The 21,772-nt window shown below is 32.6% G+C and overlaps 1 protein-coding gene across 1 annotated transcript in view; it reads left to right on the top strand.

Annotated features, from left to right (window-relative positions):
- Positions 1–21,772, top strand: part of LOC124354448 (pyridoxal-dependent decarboxylase domain-containing protein 1) — a 57,278-nt gene that overhangs the window by 33,889 nt on the left and 1,617 nt on the right. Inside the window, 9 exon segments of the mRNA XM_046804896.1 lie at positions 3,896–3,967; positions 4,470–4,565; positions 6,498–6,599; positions 9,188–9,259; positions 13,673–13,771; positions 15,880–15,966; positions 15,968–16,039; positions 17,363–17,594; positions 18,920–19,072. Coding sequence (XP_046660852.1) covers positions 3,896–3,967; positions 4,470–4,565; positions 6,498–6,599; positions 9,188–9,259; positions 13,673–13,771; positions 15,880–15,966; positions 15,968–16,039; positions 17,363–17,594; positions 18,920–19,072 — 985 coding nt within the window.

The raw sequence follows: 21,772 nt of genomic DNA, 5'->3' as shown, positions 1-21,772 counted from the left end.
CTTGTCGTAATTCCTATTTTGTTATATACAATGTAATCTTTATGTACCTAATTGACACTACCAAATACGAGTAGGTGTCAATTCTTTCTGGAGGGCAATGATAACCTCAGCGTTTTTTGCCCCTTATAAAAAAAAAAAAAAAAAAAAAGCACTGATCTCGACATATCAGGAAATTCGTTTGAGATATCTGTTATTGTGAAGTGCCTGTTCTAACGAATCCTCGCTTCAACCAAATCATCTGTAACCAAAGAAGGGTGACCGGAGCAGTCCTCATCATGGATGTTGTCACGACCATCTTTGAATAGTCATACCCACTTACTCACTTTGCTTTCACTCACAACAGTATCATCGAACATTTAGCAAATCTATTGATGAATTTTTAAAGCAGGCAGGTTCCTTGCTGACTAAAACCGTATCACTGAACGAACCTCACACGGGGCAGGCGAGTTGATAGTCTTAACTTTTTGAAAACACGTAACAGAACCGTACAGGTTAGCTACAGAGCTGAAACTGAGCACAGTTGTTCCTGAGACATGCCGGTACATGACACACGCTCTCTTTGTGGTAAGCGTGTGAACTAGTAGTGACTATAACAAAACTGACCTTACTTAAAAACACGCCTATAATTGAACTAAATATAAATAATGCTTCATGCAAAATTCCGTCCTATAGTCAGTTTTTGAGATATTGTGTGTACAGACAGATTGACAGAAATAAAATTTTTCCAACCTTCTGAGTGATAGGCTTTGTTAATGCTCAGCCAATAAAATACACAAAATTATTAACTTACCATAAATATAAATTTCTGGGATAAGAACAGTTCATTTTGATGAGGTTTAATATTATTTATGATCATAATGAAGACTTATACACCCTTTAAGGATGTGGATTTCAGCTCTTTGAGTACCACATGGGGTTAAAAATTTCAAATGTCACATTTATTTATCTGAGAAATCCTACAAATAGCATTTCCAAATGGCCATCACCAATATATTATATGACAACAATATAATGGCAATGGCCTAGCTCGCATTTCAACAGTTTACTGTGTTATGAAGTCTTATTTATACCAATTATTTTTGTTCAGTATTTTTGATTTGTCAGCTGCAGATTTTTTAATATTACAGAAGTTGTTTAAATACTTTGTATTATATGAATATTCCATAGAATGAGTGTGGATGATCTGTTTAGCTTTGTTACGATGGAAACTAGACTAATCCTTAGAAAGTTTAATATGGTAGTTTTAATGTCTCAATTATTTTGATTATATTTTATGTTCACCATTTCATATTTTATATTTTGGAACTGGTCACGGAAACATTGTTGTCATCGTTCATTTAATTGTTTTATGCCTAGGACTTCTATCTAGGAGAATTATATGAAATATTTCATAATTTTTCAAATACCACATTATAGAGAATTTAATAATCTACACAGTGATGTATATATGTAACCTTTTTGTTCAAATAGAGCTTTTTTTAAATAAAAACATGAAAGTGGAGCAGCAATGGGAATCAATTCAACTCAATAGCCCCAGAAACACATCACAGCAATTCAACCTGGAGAGAATTAATGAACAGTTCATAATTTTCTATATTGGTAAGAGCAATAGAACTGAGTTATATTGGTATTTATACCTGAGATTAGTTTGATAAGTATCTTGGTTCATCTACATTGGGGTCCCGGTTATTCTGAAGTCTTATTTGTTGTTTAACCCTTTGAGTGCCACGGGTATTTTCCGAAGGCATATGCATAAAGTGCCATGCTGTTTTTTCGCATATTTGTAAGCTTTTGGGAAAAAAGCTGTTGTAAATTAACTACCAAACAGATTTCCATCATTTTGTTGTTGTTTTTTTTTTTCCTTATAAATGCAGAATAATAAAATGCAGTTACAAATAAAATTTTATTTATAAAAATATAAAAATTTCAGTATTTATAAACAAAGTTTTTTACTTTTGTATAACACGTTAAGTTTCGACCTAATTTTAGTGTATACAGTATTTTTAAGATTTTTTTTCTTTATACCATGATAAAGGCCATATAATTCTAAATAAAACCCATGTGTTCTTATTCTAGAATTTTTAAAACATGGCATTATATGTACTAACAAAATGCTGCCCGGTACCGACATTTTATAAACTGTACTTCATTTGTCAGAGTTTAGAAATTACTTAGTAATGATGTAGTTTTCTCAATAAATCTAATAAGACATCAATACAACACAAATAAATATGATAAGTAAATGTAGAAATAAATACTTGCTAACATATTTACATAAAAGTTTACATTTACTAAATAATAACCCTAATAAAATTTACACTGAAAATTCACGTTTTTCGCTGGGACACAACTCATTACAACTACATTACTTTTGTAAAGAAATACATTAAAATACTGTATAAGTTACTATTTTATTTTGTATTTACTCAAATGCTTGGTTATCGGCACATAAACAACAAGAAAGGCCGTTACGCAACGCGGTACTCGTCCGCTACGTCGCGTGACTGGAAGACAGAATTAACGCACAGGTACTTCGGTATTATCACAGCCCACTATTTTTGGACGAGTTTTCCTTATCAGAGATCAAAATAAACTTCATTATAATACTTTCCTTCTTCCATAATGAATCGAAAAATACTCGATGAGTCATACTTCCTATCTCCAAATCGTCTCCAAATAGACACATGAATGACCTGACATTTTCGAATAATAAAACGTTGTTCTTATAGTTTTTTATTTCATTCATTGTCGTAATAACTTGTAAATTCCAAAATAGGTTAAATAAAGTCAGTTGTTTTTAATACTGTAATTTATTTTGTCCCCGATAAGGAAAACTCGTCCAAAAATAGTAGCTTCTTGATAAGTACCCAAACAACATAAGTTTCACAGATAAAATAGTACAGAAACAACATAAAACTCGTATTTATTGATAGTTTGGAACCTATTTAATACAGCTGTCTGGTTATTTGGCCAAAATAATCTTGTACTATATAAAATATTATCGAAATACGAAACGTCAAAATTGGCGACGCTGGCACTTTATGCACTTTTCGTACTGTCAAAATTAGCGACGCTGTGGCACTCAAAGGGTTAAGTAGAAGTGGCTTGAGTAACAGTGAAAAATGGATATAAATGGAATTCGTGGTGTAGGTAAATGTTTTTAGAGATTTTACCAATAGTAGTCCTTTCTTTGAAACTGTTTAAAACGATGGGTAAGTAAATATAAGCATAGTAGGACAAGCATTGAAGATGAACCATGTCTTGGAGCTTTCAAATTAGCAGTGATACCCAAAGTGATAGACAAAGTCCATAACTGTTGGCAGTATGTGTTGCGATTTACTTATTTTTCATTAGTGAACTTTTAGAAGCGAATTGTAGTTCTAATCACATCTGATAGGTGTCAGAAGCGTGTTGTATGAGTGATATATAGTGGTACTGGACGGGCCCTGAAAGCTGCCAAACCTTTGGATTAGTAGATATAACCCCTAACAATTTCTTTATCTTTTAGGTTAAGTTTGGTTTTATTTATGTATTTATTTGTAGTTTACTGGGCAAGAGTTGATTTCAAAAGCAATTGTAAGTTGATATGCTGGATAAATAAAAGACATTTTTATTTCTTTAGTATCCCACCTTCACTGCTGTCAGTTAAGCTGTTTCATAGCTACCAGTACCATGTTTCTTGGATTACTTTTATATTTTCTTGAATAATAGCTTTATATTTTTATTTAAGTATTATTCTTATAAAGTAGTATCAGCTAAGCTCAATAAAATGTTTCTAACTAACTTGAATGTATATTTTTACTGTAGGAGTATTTATGTAATCAGTATTAATTTTTGTACCCTATATTTTGTAACGTGTTATTAGGTGTCTGATAGTTTATGTTGTATGTTGCAGCCTCCAAGGATCTCTGACAGTGCAACTCTACCTGTGTCTACATGGCTGGGTGTCCCTGGCCTACCATCTGTTGTATCCTTACACACAATATGTTGTAGCCAGTTTGTGTTTCAAGAGAGAGGTGGGAACGTGTGAAAGAGATAATGCAAAAATTGTAAACAAACCAAGGAAATTCAGATTGTGAAATTAATTTCTAGGATGGAGAATGTATACTTGATGACAACATGGAACTGTGGAAGAGTGTGACTACGTGGTTGAAGACTCAGGCGGCAGAATTTTATAATGCTGCAATTTCAAAAATAGTTCATCCCTATAAGTGCCTTAATTTGTATGTTGACTATGTTGAAAAATAGTAGTTTAGTGTCACTTTCAAATGTATATAATACGATTTTTTTAATGTATTTTGTTTATATCAAAACGTAATTTACTTTCTGGATAGCCTTCGTAATTACTAACTTAGATTATGCAGCCCCAATTCAGTTTTTTCTAGCCTTCTTTTGCTTTTGAATTGTTGTTTCAACATAACTGGGCCTTGTGTACTATTTTTAAAGAGTATATTCCTGACTGTGGCCAGACCTTGTACAACCCAGCTGGAATCACAGGAGCTTCCCTTCTCTTGGATCATCCAGGTAGAAGACTACATGCATTGCCTCTTTGGGCAGTCTTACAGGTTGGTGGTGGTAACTGATTCATTTACTTCTTTTTTTGAATATACAAATAAACATAAGGTTTTCATGATAAATGAGAGCAAAACACTAGGTTGTAACATGAGAGTTTTGATAGAATAAGAAAAGCTGCCTTACCTTTTTAAAGGTGCCAGTAAATCAAAGAGCACATTCTCTGCGTGTTTTTAATGATTACAGAATGATAAGATCATACATATATACTCTTCAGGATTAAATTTTTTTGTATCTCCATACTAAAGTATTTGCAATACTGATAAGCAACCCATACTATCCTATCAACAGTGCGTGAAATCTATAAAAAATAGATATTACTTAAAGAATAGATCTCAATATGTAGTAGTAGAAAAAGATATATCTCTGTGTAAACCAATAACCTGTGGAGTCCCACAGGGCTCTGTTTTGGGTCCTTTGCTGTTTTTAATTGCAGTGAATGATTTGAGTGTAAATGTACCTGCAAATATTGTTTTATATGCTGATGATACCACTATAGTAACTGCAAATAAAGATTATAACAAACTCTTAGAAGACTACAAATTGAATATTAATCTTGTAGAGAACTGGCTCACTGCCAACAACTTGATTCTAAATAATGATAAGACAACTACTGTAATATTTAGCCTCAGAGAAGATCCTAATGAGACACAAAAAGATATATTTCCAAAATTTTTAGGTTTGACTTTTGATCCTAATTTAAATTGGTATCAGCAAATTGTAGGGGTTAAAAGTAAACTAAGTAAAAGTGTTTTTGCAATTAAACGTTTATGTGGTGAACTTGAGGAGAAAGCTCTTATACAATCTTATTTCGGACTTTTTCACTGTCACTTAAATTATGGTTTGATTGTTTGGGGCTCTTCTCCTTACGCAAATGAAGTATTCATCATCCAAAAAAAAAGTTGTCAGAATATTGGCAGGAGTCAATAAATATCATAGTTGCAGAGAACTTTTTAAACGTTTTAGAATTTTGACATTATTTTCTTTATATATACAACAATGCCTACTTTACCTCCGAGCTAATTTAGAAAAAGTAAACCTAAGGAAAAATGTTCACAATTATGAAACAAGAAGTCGTAACAATATCAACTTACCTCAAACTAGACTAGCTAAAACCAACAAAAGCCCAATGATGATGGCTATTAGACTATACAATAAGTTACCATTAGATATAAGGATGCTAAGTGATATGGAATTTAAAGCTAAACTAAATTATTTTCTATGTAAAAGATCATTCTATTCAGTGGAAGAGTACATCTCAACAGTGTGGACAAAACAAGACTTTTAGAATATTCATTGTATTACAAAAGTTGTAACATTGTATTGACGTGCCAATGTATTTGTGTGGAATATTTTATGGCAGAATAAAATTCTTATTCTTTTGTTATAAATTAAGAATTAATTAACTGATCATTTCTAATTGAAAAGTAACGAACTGATTAATTAGAACTACCGAGTCACAGATTAATTAAAAGTACACTGACATGCAGTCCCTATGTTCTCAGCATTTCATGTCATGTGTTGAAAGCTTTTTTGGTCAAGTACCTAATCCCTCACATTAGGTTGATATTATTATACTATTGACATTTTTAATGTAATCTGTAAAACATTAAAGAATGCTGTTTCTATTATCAAAGTATCACCTAATGGAGTCCCACACTAAGTTTTAGGGTGAACATAAGAATAGACTTTATTATGCTATTAAAATATCTTTGTAATAAGGAGATTTTCTTTTGTTTACTTTGTGTATAAGCTTTACGTGCTTTGTTAGGATTTATCTAAAACCTAACACAACAAGATGGTTATAGGATTGTTTCGTCAATGTTGTATTGATATTCGAGTGTATCAAAGATATAGACTCAATATTGAAACAACTTAAGATATTGACTGACAGAATCGTAACCTCGTTTTTATATATATTTCAGAAAATGGGCCAAGGTGGAATCCAAGACCGGATTAGGGAAGCGTTTGAGTCTAGTGAACAGCTGTGGAGGCGGCTTATCAAATATCCCTGCCTACGAATGCTGGTAAGTAACTTTCCCATAAAAAAGAAGAAAAAATTGAAAGGATTTTAAAAGAATTAGTTAAAAGTTATTTTGAAATAAATATGTTTAACGAAAGTAATAGGCTACTTTGTACAAGGAGAAGAAGAATTAGAGATTCATGAAATATCAATTAAATTTATTTTGTGTAGTTGCATAACATTCTGCATGAGACAAATCATTATATGTTTGTTTTAATGCAGAGAAACCGAAGTTGTGTCTGTGGTTGTCGTTGGTACAACATTTACAGCTCATAATTGTTAGCATATTCCAGTTTTCAGTTTTTGTAATAAATTTAAGTAAAACCACCTAACACTGTCAGGGTTTGGTCATTGGTCACAATACTGAGGAAAGTGTCTTGTATCTTCTACAGGACATAGTAAATCTTAGTGGAAAGGTTAAGGTCACTCCAAACTGGACACCATTTTTGTATCAGATGAATAATTTTAATGTAAAAAATCTAGTCAAAAAGTGGCTAAAAATAACAGGTACAGTTGGATTGTTTTAGTGCTCCACTTAATAGGTTAATTGTGTTTTTTAACTGTGAACTTCCTGGCACATAGCCCTTCTCTCTATATATATATATAAACTGTGTATACTTTATTGAACATTTCCTAAAAATTTCAATTAATTATTTTGAATTATCTTTGAAATAGATACTACTGAAAAGGATGCACAAAGTCAATATTTTAGTTATTTGTTGAACCTAAATAGAACTTTTGTCCTATTTTAAAGTCGGTTCTGAGTATCAGGTACTTATATATTATGGCAAAAAGTACCTGACAAAATGTAATGAAATTAAAATGTTTAATTTTTTATGAAACCAACCAATCCAACATTTATTTATCACATATTTTAGAAACTTACTGAAAATGACATATGATTAACTTTCACGGTATAATCAGTTTGTTTACAAGTATTTATTTATTCTCTGTTTTTCTTGTTGGCATAATGGTTACTAATGCTAATGCCAATATAAAATTGTTATTACTTTGACCTTTAATTTAGACTTTTTGACCCCTAAATTAACAAGAGTTCTTCCTTACACCAAGAGACATGGCGACATGATTTTAAGAACCTTTCGGGTACTTAATAAATAGAGAATAAGTCTTAGTGGGTATAAAAGCCCATACAAGAAGTTCAAAGATGATCAACCTTCTGTCATTAAAATTACTCTATTCTTTGTTTAAAGTTTATTATTGATGATGATTTGGACATTATCTCAGACATTTGTTATCATTATATGTTATGAAAAAGAAGAATACGTTCGAGAATTGGAATTTATCCTACTCTTCAGTTATTAACAAATCTTAAGATATAACCGGTAAGGTTACATAGACAAAAAATTTAAAATTAATGAAACAACAACAAACAATGTTGTTGCATAGAACAAAACCAAGTGCTCTAAAAAACACATGTTGTTGTACACACCAGGAAGTGTGAGAAATTAATATCGGTACTTTCTGTGACATCGTGGCAAGTCCTCTTAAACAAAGAGTACAGGGATGCTACTGTGTGGATATGGAGGGGTAAAGGGCAGATGCTTCGGACTTGGTAGTAATGTGGGTAGTAAGAGATAGGAATGTCCTTAAGACAACAGCTTATTGTAGGAAAACACACATTTGTCTTGTACACCATTTTCTTTGAAGGATGAACTGTATAACATAATAAAGTTTACTTTGCTTGTATAATTGTAGACTTGTGATGCTCTGAAGTAAAAACGATATTTCTAAACTTTTATTTTAGGATACACACAAAAAATACTAAGCATAATTTATATTAAAATCCAAGGCATACGAAATATCCAGTTTTGTGTTAGGGAGACAATGTAGACTTCTTTAAATTTACGTACAGGAATAAAATACCAAAAGTCATGCAATAGTGAGATGGTGTAAGGGACAGGTAAAAACGGTGTCCTATATGAGCCATGTCTACTACCTAAACATCATACCTACTACCGTATAATAAAACTTGAATATCACTATAAGGCAGATCATAGCATAATAGCCCAGGAGCACAGAGCAAATATCCATTGTATAAGGACACAACCTAGTTTTTCATTAAATGAATGGAGGAATTTCCTTGAAAAAGATATTGATTGTCAGTCTCTCATTTCATATGTCATTTAGACAACAAACATAACAAATGAGTAAAATACTGGATAATAATAATAATAATATAAATAATAAATAATGTAAATATATTAATTGATAGTATAATCCAATAATTTTTATTGTCATGTTTTGGTAATTACATAACTTAAGTTATCCCTTTTCTATTCAGTGTGCACTTGCAGTTTTAAATTTAGTTTCATTCTATGATTTAAAAGTAGTGTTTGTTAGAAACTTTATAAAACTGTAGTCATGTTGTGGATATGTAACATTTGTTAATGTCTCAAGAATAATTATTTCTAAAGCATGATTTTTCCTCCAGTACACAATTTGGCAAAAAACATTATTATTTTTTGTTGTTAATTAAACATGATAATTTGTCACAACCACATGTAGCATGTTTATGTTCTTTCACAAGCTATGTGTGATGTATATCCGTTAACTGTGGTTTTGTTTTTCTAGAGCCAACAACCAGGAGGGGAAGGGGGAGTTATAACTGTGGCAGATGTCATAGCCAAACCTGTCAATACAAATGTAAGTCAATTTGTTGTGGCATTAAATTGTTCTTTAATGAGTTCAAAGGAAAATGAATATCAATTAGTTAAATATTTCTAAATGTATGTAAGGATAAAGAAGACACCCTTGAAGTTATAAGGTAATGTTAGTAGTGCATTTATGATTTTTACTGTGTATATTTCAAATTCTGATAGGCTTTTTTGCAATAAACGAAATGTTATTAATACCCCACACCATTACCCTAGTACAAAATACCATATAACAATGTACTATGAATGAAATCATAATAGCATTGCTTCAGATAAAAACTAGGTATAACATCTTTTAAATGTCTAAGCAAATATATGATCTTTGATAATTTGTTACAAGCGACCTCAATATGGGTCTCTCATGAAAGCCTAGATTCAAAATGTATAACAAGAAGCTTTATACTGTCAGCTTTGTTAATAATATGAAACTTTGTTTCACAATCTATTATTAAATGTGTAAAAGTCATACATTGAGTCATACAGAGGTCATACTCTGTTAAGTACCTCTGTAAAATTTATTCGCTGCCAACCACTCGCTCTTTATGTTCATGTGCCCACACAAGTTATAATAAATGTATTATAAATTTTAATTTTTGTCTAGATTTCTTATTCCAGATTTAACTCCTTAGTTTCATACAAATGATCATTCCAAAAGAGGTTATTAACTCGACTAAGTCTTAATAAAAAAAAAAAACAGAAAATATGAATTGATGTAAATGACTTTCTCATTTTTATTTGATTGCATCCATGACAAGTTTGGCCTTTGCTCATGCCGAGATACTTCGTTCTGTTTCAAAAATCAATATAAAAGTATAATTACTAAAGTTGATTATTTATTCATTAACTTATTTACCGTACTTTTTACAACACAATCAGTTGTGTCTATCGAGATAAATACTTATACCTGCCTCATCGATTTGTATGTTTGCTCTTCAAACGGTTAATCATTTCTGCACTGCACCATATCATTGATTACACCACACCACACTGCATTAAGATTGTTAGTCTTTTGTGTCCATTCTTTTCATACTACCATTGTTCACACAGTGTATATAAATCCTATTATGAAATGAAAAATTCTTTATTTATACAGGCAAAGTTAGGGCCGAAGGCGCTTTCTTACACTTAACCTGCGACAACGTCAAATTTAACACATTAAATAATTATTACCTTAAGAATAAAACAAAAAATAATAATGGTAATAAAATAAAGAAATAATTACATTTAAACGATGTGGTGAAATTAATATAATATTTTAACGTGTTATAATTATAATTAATAAATTAACTACTTCTGTTATTCTTAAAACATATCAAATAAAATTATACTTTTAATGTACAAATTAATTAAAATATCTATTGCTAATGAATCCTAACTTTTATCACACACAATCTCACATTCATCCTTCTGCCAGTGTCACGCCCACAGCATCTCAGACCGGAACTGCCTCGGCTAACCGCTCAAAATACATATCTTTCAGTTTCGTCACAAACCGAGAATGGCTATCGATGGAAGTAATTGTTTGGGGAAGGGCATTCCACAACCTACAAGCCATTACATGGAATGACTTATCAAACACTGCAGTCCTATGGCTTCGGCAAACAAGGTACTACGGAGTGGGGGCGCCCAAACCTCTGCCTTCCGAGGTTTCCCCCACAACTGAGGTTGGACTCGTAGTGGCAGTGGTTCTAACACCGTGAGGAGCCTCGTCACCTCCTCACGGCACGCCTGGTGGGAGCGACATCTCACAAGCCCCTGTGAGCTGGTAGGGGGGCGCCGGAGCGCAAACTGCCGGACCTTCATGTCATTGCAGTGACATGTGGGATGCAAAAGTTGCACTTCCCGCCGTTTCACACGCTGCCGATCGTCAGTAGGCTAGAAGTCAGGCGGTTGGGAAGTGGGGCGCCTTTGGCACTCAGAATAGGCGGAAGCCTCTCGAGACAGTCCCCTGCACCGGCATCCGGTGACAACCGTATGTGCTGAAGCATTCTCAAAATGTATGAGCCAGAGCGAGTGCTTCTTACACCTACATGAGACAGATTTAAAATATTCAGAAAAATATCTTGGAAAACCACATTTCAATATTGAATGAACTAGTTTTAGGATTTGGATCTTTTAATTTTAGAATATTTGACTGAATATAGTATGGTGTGATGTGCTGCTCCCGTCTCACATCGTAAACGTAACATATACAATAGTTTTGAGTTCTTTGCAGCTTCTCACTAAGTACTATGGTCATATCATTGATCATGGAGTTACAGTAATTGAAATGTGGAAGTATAAGTGATTTAGTCAAGAGCAGTTTGATATGTTGTGGTAAAAATCGTTGTAACAGTTTGAGTGAATGAATATATGCGAAAACCTGTTTACAAATCTCAGTAACAGCATCAGTCCAAGTCAAAGTTGAGTTTATAGTCAAACCAAGATCCTTCACCTTGTCCTTCACCAGTACGGCAGAGTGTTACCATTTACAGTTAATGTTTCAATAGTATTGAAGTTTATTGAGTTTTGTAAACGAGAGTGACAATGGTTTCATTTTTGTATGGTTTAGTCTCAGGCCATGATTTTTGGACCACACAACGATATTGTTAATGTCTCTATTGATTTTGGTGATGCATTCATTAATGGAATCAATTTTAAAGTGTGAATAGATTTGTAGGTCTTCGGCATACATGTGATATGAGCTATGTTTAAGTACAGAATGAATGTCGTTCACGTACTGTACAAATAATAAAGGACCAAGAATCGATCCCTGTGGCACCCCACAAGTAACAATTTCCCAGTCCGAAGTCATGTCATCCACTTTCACAATCTGCCGTCTCCCTGACAGATAAGATCCCAGCCAAGTTAATACATGATTAGAAAACCCTATTAGCCTTAATTTAGCTAGCAATACTTCATGGTTTACGCTGTCGAAAGCTTTTGAAATATCGAAAAGAGTAGGAATTGTGCCCTGTCTGTGATACATAGCAAGCCTAATGTCATCCGTCACTTTTAAAAGTGCAGTTTCTGTACTGTGGTTAGTCCGAAAACCAGATTGATAGTCACTAAATATGTTGTTATAAGATAGATATTCAGTGAGTTGGCAGTGCATAATTCTCTCTAGGCCTTTAGATAATGCAGGAAGAATATTTATCGGCCTATAATCTGAACATGATGCTGGTGCTGAAATCTTATTAAGAGGACGGACAAAAGCAGACTTCCATTGTGATGGGAAAATACCACTCCTAAGATACGTGTTGAAAATAAATGTGAGTATTGGAAGGACAGCAAATAGAATATTCTTTATGAGGCGTATTGGGATGTCATCGTACCCAACAGCATTACTGCGAATACGGCGTATAGCTTTCAACACGTCACTTTGTATCACAGGTTTAAAAGTAACTTAGGATAACCACAACTACGATGAGGTAGATTTTGAAGATGTTTTAAGTAGTCCTCCACTTTGTCCTGACAAACTTTGACTACAAGATGTAAAAAGTTGGTTCAACTCATTTAGAGGTATAAGAACTGGCTGTGAAATATGTTGTTTTCCTATTTCAATGCTTTTAACCTTACGCCATAAGTCGCTTGACGACTGTTTTCTGTTCTCAAAAAAACCTCGAGTATATCTCAGCCTGGAATTACACAGAAGTTGTTTAACCCTGTTTCTAATTAAACGGTATTGATCCATAAGTATCTGGTCATTAGAGCGCCTCGCTCTTCGATAAGCTATCATGATGGGCCATCAGGCTAAGAATATCCTTTCTCATCCATGGCACTGGTTGCCTCTTATTTATTCGTTTTGTCACATAAGGAGCATTTTTTATCATAAACAGATTAAATTTGTTTATTAAAACCATCCACCATGTCATCAACAGAGTCAAGATTCTCTAGGTTATGCCATGGGATCAATAAAATATTGGACATAAATTCAGCCTCATTCATGTTTTTAAAGTTCCTATACCTGATAAACCTAGCTTTAATCTTAGGTATATTTACTGAATAAACACAATAGATTAGGTCATGCTTTGATATGGCAGGGACTGGAAGCTGCCCATGAAGGACGATATCTTGTGGTTCTGAAACCACCATGAGGTCAAGAAGTGTGTCAGACTCTGCAGTGTGATGAGTTGGCTCCAGTGGCAGTATTGTCAGATTACATAAATCAAACATGGAAGTCAGCTGTCTGTAGTTATAGTCTTGATTATTTTTCATCGAATCAGTGTTGAAATCGCCCATGATCAATATACGACTATATCTGTGCATGTGGTGCAAGAGAGCATTTTCAAAATCTGTCATATGTCCATTATTGTAAAGTAGAATCTATACCCATCCCTAGTTTTTCAACTTGTAAACTGTTCATTAATAATGATGTTATTAACAAATGTTGTCCATTTTCTATTTGTTATGTTTATTTCAGCTTTTATTTGAGGTTGTTGCCAGCGCAGTTGTTTTCCAGTTTGTGCCTGAAGGCTGCCAGGACAGGGTGGCACCTTATTATGACAAATTAAATTCTTGGGTGAGTCATTTGTTGAGTAATTATGTTTGAATATATCATCTAACTCCTATACAATAAGTTTTGTAAATACTTACGCATAGTAGTAAATAAAAGATAGACGTTGAAGATTCATATATCATGTCTGAGTTGAAGAAACATTTAAACCATTTTGTAACTTCTGTGACAGTAAATGTAAAGATAAAAATGGCAATTGACAGGAGCTTGATTGTGTTTCAAATGATATAAAGTATTGGTCCATGGGCTTGGCAGCAGACACACAAATGTTATACAAACTGTATAATGACATTGCTTACATGAGTTATATATGAAATATATTAGGGACATTTTTTAAACACGACTGTTTTTGTAAACAAAATTATGAACAATTTTTAACATTTGTTTTTAGATCTCACTACTTATTTCAATTTCCTACATTGTTGGATTGTTTATCTAAGCATTTTTTGAGCTTTTTATGTTTCAAATGCTGAAAAGGAAGTCTTAGTGCATGTCAGAAGTAGCAAGATTGCTGGGGATTAAAAAAAAATTGTTTCAATGAATAACAAAGAAATAGCGTAACAAATAAATTAATAACAATTATAAAAATAGTCACTTCATTTCGTTAAACATTCACTCATGATTAAGCTCCTTTTAGACTACAAAATCTGACAGCCTAACTCTTTGATAAAAACTTCTCTATTTTATAAAACGGATATTCAATAAAAAGTTTTTTAACACATTCGCAGCGGTTGATGACAATTGTTGTCATCAATACTGGCGCGCCATGCGGATTACAACAATATCAGACATCTGCTTGCTTGGTCGTCATTGCTCAGTGTGATCCTAGCAGTTGCCGTGGAACGTTGTGCCTGTTTTATATGTTGTTTATTCACAATTCGTTTGTGGTTCACTCGCTGTGCTGTATTGTTTATTGTGTGTAGTGTATGGTGTAAGGTGACTGTGAATGTGTGTTTATTATTGTATTTAGGTAATATGGAGGACGACAATGAACTAGTGGAAGACTTTATGAGTGAACAGGACAATTCCGATTCAAGTTCAGAGTTCTGCTGATGTGAGTTCAGTCCATGTTTATGGACTGTTTTCAATTTTTTACAAAAATTTTGTTTCACTATTTGTGCAAATGACAATGTTTTCTGCGAGAGACAGTGCTATTCGGGAGTAATAGACTCAGTGTCCTGCGGTACTATACATAAGACACTGAAAAATATACAATAAATACAAAACAAATATTCCTAAGTCTATAAATATTTGCTAACAATGGGCTAGTCTGTGTGATCCAGTTATTACTCTTGTTGCTTTTTTTTTTGTGGTATTAATATTTCTTGTGACTTAGGAGGTAACCAGTTTTCAACAAGTATTTGTTTCCTTTTTGCATCCTCTAATACTTGACTACCATTTTTCTGCCCGTTCATTCATTACCTTTGATGTCAAAAAAGTAAGGGCTCCAAAACGGAACCCTGCAGAAATGAAGAGCTTTGAAATTATAAGCTTGTGTGATACAGTCACAGGCCTTGTATACAGTCACAGATACAGTCACAGAACTGCTGCAAGGTTTTTTTTCTAAAAAAAAAATCTAAAATTCTTTCGACTAGTTGCATAAGTGCATGTGTGTTAGATAAACCTTGCCAAATTGATGAGCACATATGGGGTTATTGACTTCAAAATGTAACATTAATTGTTTACCTATAACTATCTCTAGTCTTAGAAAAACTAGGAACTATAGCAATAGGCCTACAATTATTAAGTTTTATCCTTTTTACCTTTCTTAAAAATGGTAGCAACTTTAATTATTTTTAAACAGTCTGGTAAAATTTCTTGAGTTAAACACAAATTTATCAATAATGTCAAAGGAGTTGAAATAAAATTTTTTTTGTTAAAACATTGGACAGTTCATAATGAATTGAAGTTATTTAGAATGTAGTGTTTATATTACTAGCCAAGCCTTATAACAGTGTAATGTTGTATTGGGCTAATAAATAATTTCAATTTATTTCAAAAATTATTTTATTAATTAGTAAAAAATTATTGAAAATTGTCTTTGTAACAAATTTGTATTGTCGTACTATACAATAGACACCTGATGATGATGATGTACATGTGGGATGTTGCAGCTTGGTCAGATATTGCAGAGAGACGCTCCGCAGGTCCCTGTGGAGCTGTGTGAGCTGGAACACTCTGGAGTGGTGTTGCGTTACTGTCCCCCTTGAGGCTGTCTCCATCCCCACACCGGCCGACACGGACACCTTTGTCAATTGTTTGGACCAACAGTTGGTGAGTGGACATGAACAGAGTTTGAAATGTACAGCTATTCTTTCACTGAGCAGAGGCAGATAGTGTTTGACAATACTGTAATCGTGTGAAACGTGTTACATGAATAATCTCTTCATATTGCTTTTGGCTGTAAGTACACCAATTAAACTCATAGAACATAATGTCATTTCTGAAACAAAATATGATATTTTGTCTTTGGTTCTTTTATACTATACATGGAGAAGAATCTAAAATACAGAGGTAGGATAGAATTTTTAGTAGGTTGTCACAAAGTAAGAGGCCAGTATAAATAGTACAGACTTGTGATTAGTGTAGGTTCAAACAAAGAAATTCCACTTGCACAGTGAAAAAATAAAATAAAATTGCGAAGATAGGATCTGATGAGAGCCCAATCTGATAATATGAGCTACAGGTATTAACTGGGATATTCTTATAATTAATTGAATCATAACCGATCAATGTTGGTAATCTAGGATGAATTTGATTTTGAAATACTCGGCACCACTGTTTTAATTTTTTTTTTTTTTCAAACATGAACGAGTAGATTCTTTTAAGTAATTGTTTATTTAGGCTATTATCATCGAATTCACAGAATAAGGATTTTGCTATTGTACTGTCTGAAAGAAATTATAGTAACTCACCGCATCCCCAGAACTGTTTACCAGGCTGTAAGAAGAGATCAAATGCAGATTGCACAGATATTCTCAACAAAATGAAGGAAGAGCTACTATTGGTATCTTGGTAGACGGTCCACGATTAATTAGTATCTCAGCTTCACCCATGGGACTCGGGTTTGAATCCTTGAACAGTATTTTTACTTGCTGACATACAATCATCTGACTCTAATGTGATAATAAACAGTTCTGCGTGAGCTTTGGATCATCCATAAAAATAAATACTAGTATCCTAAATGTAATTTTGGGCTTTATATACAACAAAAATTCCTGCTCTGGTGGATAAGAAAAGAAAAATTCCTAAATGCCACTCAATCTAAATTAAATAGAAACTACCAGTAGAGTAGTGTTTTACATAGTTTCTTTTAGCAGATAACTTTGTTATATTTTGTTTTATGTGTGTGTTTTAAATATCTTTATCCTAATAAAACAGCGAACAGTGTATATTAATAACTCTTGCAATATTGGATCCAGATTGCGCATTATATGGAAATTACATTAATTTTAAAAACTAAAAATTCATTGAATTCCCAGGGAAAAATAATTTATTCAGCTACATGTAACGTAAATAAAGGCTACAGATTATTCTTTACTGTCATAGTGATTGATATTATGTATTACTGATTGGTGGCTATTCCAACGCTCACAGGAAATTCTATCAGCGACGGTAAGTCACAAGGAGACGTTCCAGCAACTGGTAACTGCGTCATGCCGGCTATGCCTGGTGGAGATGCCTGGCTGGGCCGGACTGGGAGGTGTCCGTTACATCCCTCAGGGCTGGGAGAGTCTACTGCTGACTGACCAGGCTAAGGAGGAACTGAACCGACTGAACATCCAGATGGTGGACAGGCTGCGAGCTACAGATGCTGCTTTCTCCCTTGGTCAGTCATAAATCAGTGATGACCAATTTCATAGGTTTCGTAAAATCCATATTAAATCTAACATTTATACTGATCTAGAAGCCGAGAGCCAATTTGCATTTATTGGCACACAACCTAGTATTTTGTAACATCGATAGAATATTCCCCTCAAGAAAGAATGTTATGTGCAGAAGTTTTGGTAGGAGTAAAAATGAGAGGATATGAAAGTGTTAAAAATATCAAATTAAAAGTTTTTCTAAAATCATTTTTAGCTTAACACCCGTAAAATTAACCATTAGACATGTAAATAGCATTTTTACCATTTTCAGCCAACCGTAGGAAGACTTAACTATTTGCCTGAAAATGGGACCTACAAAAAAATATTGGATGGAAAAAAGAGAGAATCGGTTGAATTTTATTGAATTTCATCCACCATCCTAGCTTTTTATTGGTACTAGTCCTAATTATCAATACATGTTGAGTAGTAAAATAAAAGCTTATGGTGGTAAAAATGGTTATAGCCTTTCCCATCCATCTACAAAGGCTTCTAAGGGTACGTACAAACTGGAGCCAGAATTATCGCATACTAGCATCCAATTTGGGCATCAAACTCTTTAAAAAGTTACCATTAGTTGTTAGAGACTTTTATTGTAAACATTTTAAAACATCTATGTCTAAGTGGTTAAAACAAAAGGCTTTTTATTCTATCGAAGAAGAAATATATTCCTGTACTGTAAGTGATTGTATTTTCATGTAATCTGTGCATTGTTCTCTGTGGTTTCTTATGTGTTACATAATATGTTTTTAGGCATATTTGATCAAACTATTACTTTTTCAATAAATTTTTTATATGAGATGACAGTAATATATTCTTGATTCGAGCTGGTTACCCCACATACTTGCTGGTAGCTTAAATTGCTGTGGTATGGACACATAAGCACTTTCATTTGCTTGTTTATATTCAATATGAAAGGAAGTAGTGATGAAGAGAAATTTGTTTATGTCCTGTGTGTAGTATTCACTGCAACAATCACTGAAAACAAACTAGTGGGAAATAGTAAATGGTGAATGTCATCACCAAGAAAATTGTTGCTAACATAGAAAAGGACAGGGACCTTTTTTTATTGGTTTATTCTAGGTGAACTTCTGGACTGAACTTGTAAATAAATAAAATGATTAATTTTTTCTTTAGAGTCACTCTGCACATGCATTTAGTTAATATTTCAGGAATAATATATATTTTATATATATATATTTTTTTTATATATATATATATATATATATATATATATATATATGATATTCTGTTCAGTGTAACTGACACCCATGTTTTTACGGTGTGACAGGTGAGGGGACGGACGGACTGGCGTGTGTCAGGTTTGGGATGGTGACGGCCGACACGGATGTGGCAGAGTTGCTTGGACTAGTGGAGAGTGTAGGGAAGCAGGAAGAAGACAGCTGGAAGTTCATAGACACCATGGCTGAGGTTGTCAAGAAAGGTGGGATTATCAGTAAACAATTAGGTTAATAGTAGACTATCAGAATCAATATAAAAAATATTTTTCTTTTCTGAAATTGTATGGTCTACAACATAGAGAAGGTCTCAAAATATAATAAGTATGGAGGAAATATCTAAAGGAAGAAAAATATTGTGTTTTTTTTTTTAGGTTTATATGTAAAAATGTTTGTTGCATATCTTAAGAAATGGTTTTTTTCCAAGAAATAAGATAAAAGTTGATAAAACGACACAATATACTGTCAGAAAATGTTTCAAATTAAGTAAATTTATTATAATAAAAACTAATATTGTATAATAATAATTGTCTATGTTTAACAGATAATTTATTTACTAGTTTATTCAGTGTTCAATAAATAAAAAATAATGTAAGAAACAATGTTTGTAACCTAGGCTTAGGTATAACGATTTTTATATCACACATTAAGCATACAGACCTGTGATGTCACAATAATATATTTTTCAATAAATGATTCACAAATACAAGTTTAGAATACACAATGAGTATGGCCGGTGCATCACTATGGCGGCAATGGTCCTTTCGAAAGTATGAAATGAGAAATGTCTTTATTGAACACAAAGAAAAACAAATTCAATTGGCTAGGTTAGGACTATTACGTCCTCTCTTACACCTAACTATAAATTCATAAGTGATACTTTTAGTGTAAAACAGAGCCACAGTATAGTCTGCATTACTGTTTTACATTCAAAAATTATAGTCTATATTTATATAAAATAATAAAATGAAAAGAAGGTTCTTCATGAAATTAAAAATATATAAATAAAATAAAAATTGGAAGGAAATTAACAAACATTCACCCAACACCATTCATACAAAGCCATCGTCCCTACCCTATGCCAAGGAATCGTTAACCCGACGAGGCCCAAAACAGATAGTCCTTAATCATTTTTATGATTTTGTGTAATTTATGAAGTTTGTTCACAAAATAAACTCTTATAATATATTCACTTATTCCTTGAAGAAATATATACAATTTTATGGCAAATTTCACGAGGAAAAGTTTCATGTTGTTTGATACTCACATAACTCTAATAACAATACGAGAAACAACAAAATACTAGTGACTATTGAAAGTAGTTGTCTAACATTAAAGAAATGTTGCAAACATTGGTTACGTTGAAGGTCTTTCTTCGCAACATACAGCAATGAACAGATGATTGAAGCCGATGATCTTATTGAGAAAGAAATTCTGAACACAGTGATGTAGCCAAAACTCATTCCTAAACAAAATTTTCCATGGCAGAAGGGTAGTGACAAAATTCTGTTTTTACGCATTCTCTCAAAGTGTTATATATATTTCATATATGTATATTTATGAACATATTGTATATAAATGTCTTCACTTACTCTACCAATTTTGTGATATATAAAAAGAAAATTATGTTTCTTAGCTCAGGATATGTATATATATCGTTAAAGTTACTTATATTTTTCGTGCTCTGTAAAGCAAAATACAACTAAATTATACAGAACATGTTTTAACCCGTCCTTTATATCAAAGGTGTGCCAAAAATTCCAAGCTATTTTAAACAAAATGGAAGGATTCTGTAAAAAAACTCATAACTCAGCTATTTTTTAAGATATCAAGTTAATACTTTTTTGTTTTACTTCTTAATAAAATAATGTGGTTTACAGAAATATACAAATACAAGTGTAATATCTTGAAAATTATATTTTTTAAATACATTTACGAAAATAAAAAAAAGGTTTAAATTTCAAGTTTGAGGATGGAAACCATACAGCCAAAACATATTTGACACAAACATACACATTAGGTAAGTTAAATTAAGTCCCTAATCTAAGAAAACATAAACTATATGCTTACCTTATTTATAAGAGTAACATTGATTTTTGTAAAGACATGTCATTTATTCTTTTTGCCATTTGTGGCCAAGTCAACGTAATATGAGCTTTTAAATTCACAGTACTTAAAATAAACATAGAACCAAAGTTATTTCTGACAAAATAATAAGAACTGGCCGTAGCCTAAATTTAAAAAAGGTTTAAAACAATATTTACATCACTACAAAATGTTTTAGCACTTGTGGTCACCGATACAATTGGGGTGAATTCTTTTTTTTGGCAATGTACACAAAAATACTTTGTTTTTTTTACCATGCTACACACATAACAATTCCTTTCCATTGTTGCTGGTAGGTGTTTTTCCTACATTACACCGTTTTAACCTGAAACCATGAAAACGGAATATTCACAACCGCGTGAAATACAGCTGTCTGCAACAAGCATGAGCAGTGAGTCGAGCTGAACTGCAATTGCTCAGTCACATACTGACAAAATACAAAATCAAAGCTTTACAAACTAATATATTTCGATGCAATACATCTTTGTGCACAAGTTTGTGGAATTTATACTGATTGATGTTGGGGTTAAAAGGGCGAAAGAACTGTAACAAATATTCCTATGTAGATACTACATACATTTTGGTATATCTTTTACAATCCTTTGGTACTGTAATATCAAAATAAACAATTTTAACTTTAGAAAATTAGGAAAATTAGTTAAACTAATCTCTTTGTCAATTAATTTTAACTGTAATATAGTTTTCATTACTATTATAGTGAATGTTTACTATATTCCTGATAATGTCTCTGTACTCTTGTGTATTTAATACCAATAAAGCTTCTTGATTATTTAAATCAC

Source organism: Homalodisca vitripennis, chromosome 2 (genome assembly GCF_021130785.1).
Source record: "Homalodisca vitripennis isolate AUS2020 chromosome 2, UT_GWSS_2.1, whole genome shotgun sequence".
Lineage (NCBI taxonomy): Eukaryota > Metazoa > Arthropoda > Insecta > Hemiptera > Cicadellidae > Homalodisca > Homalodisca vitripennis.
This window is presented reverse-complemented; position numbering and strand designations above follow the sequence as displayed.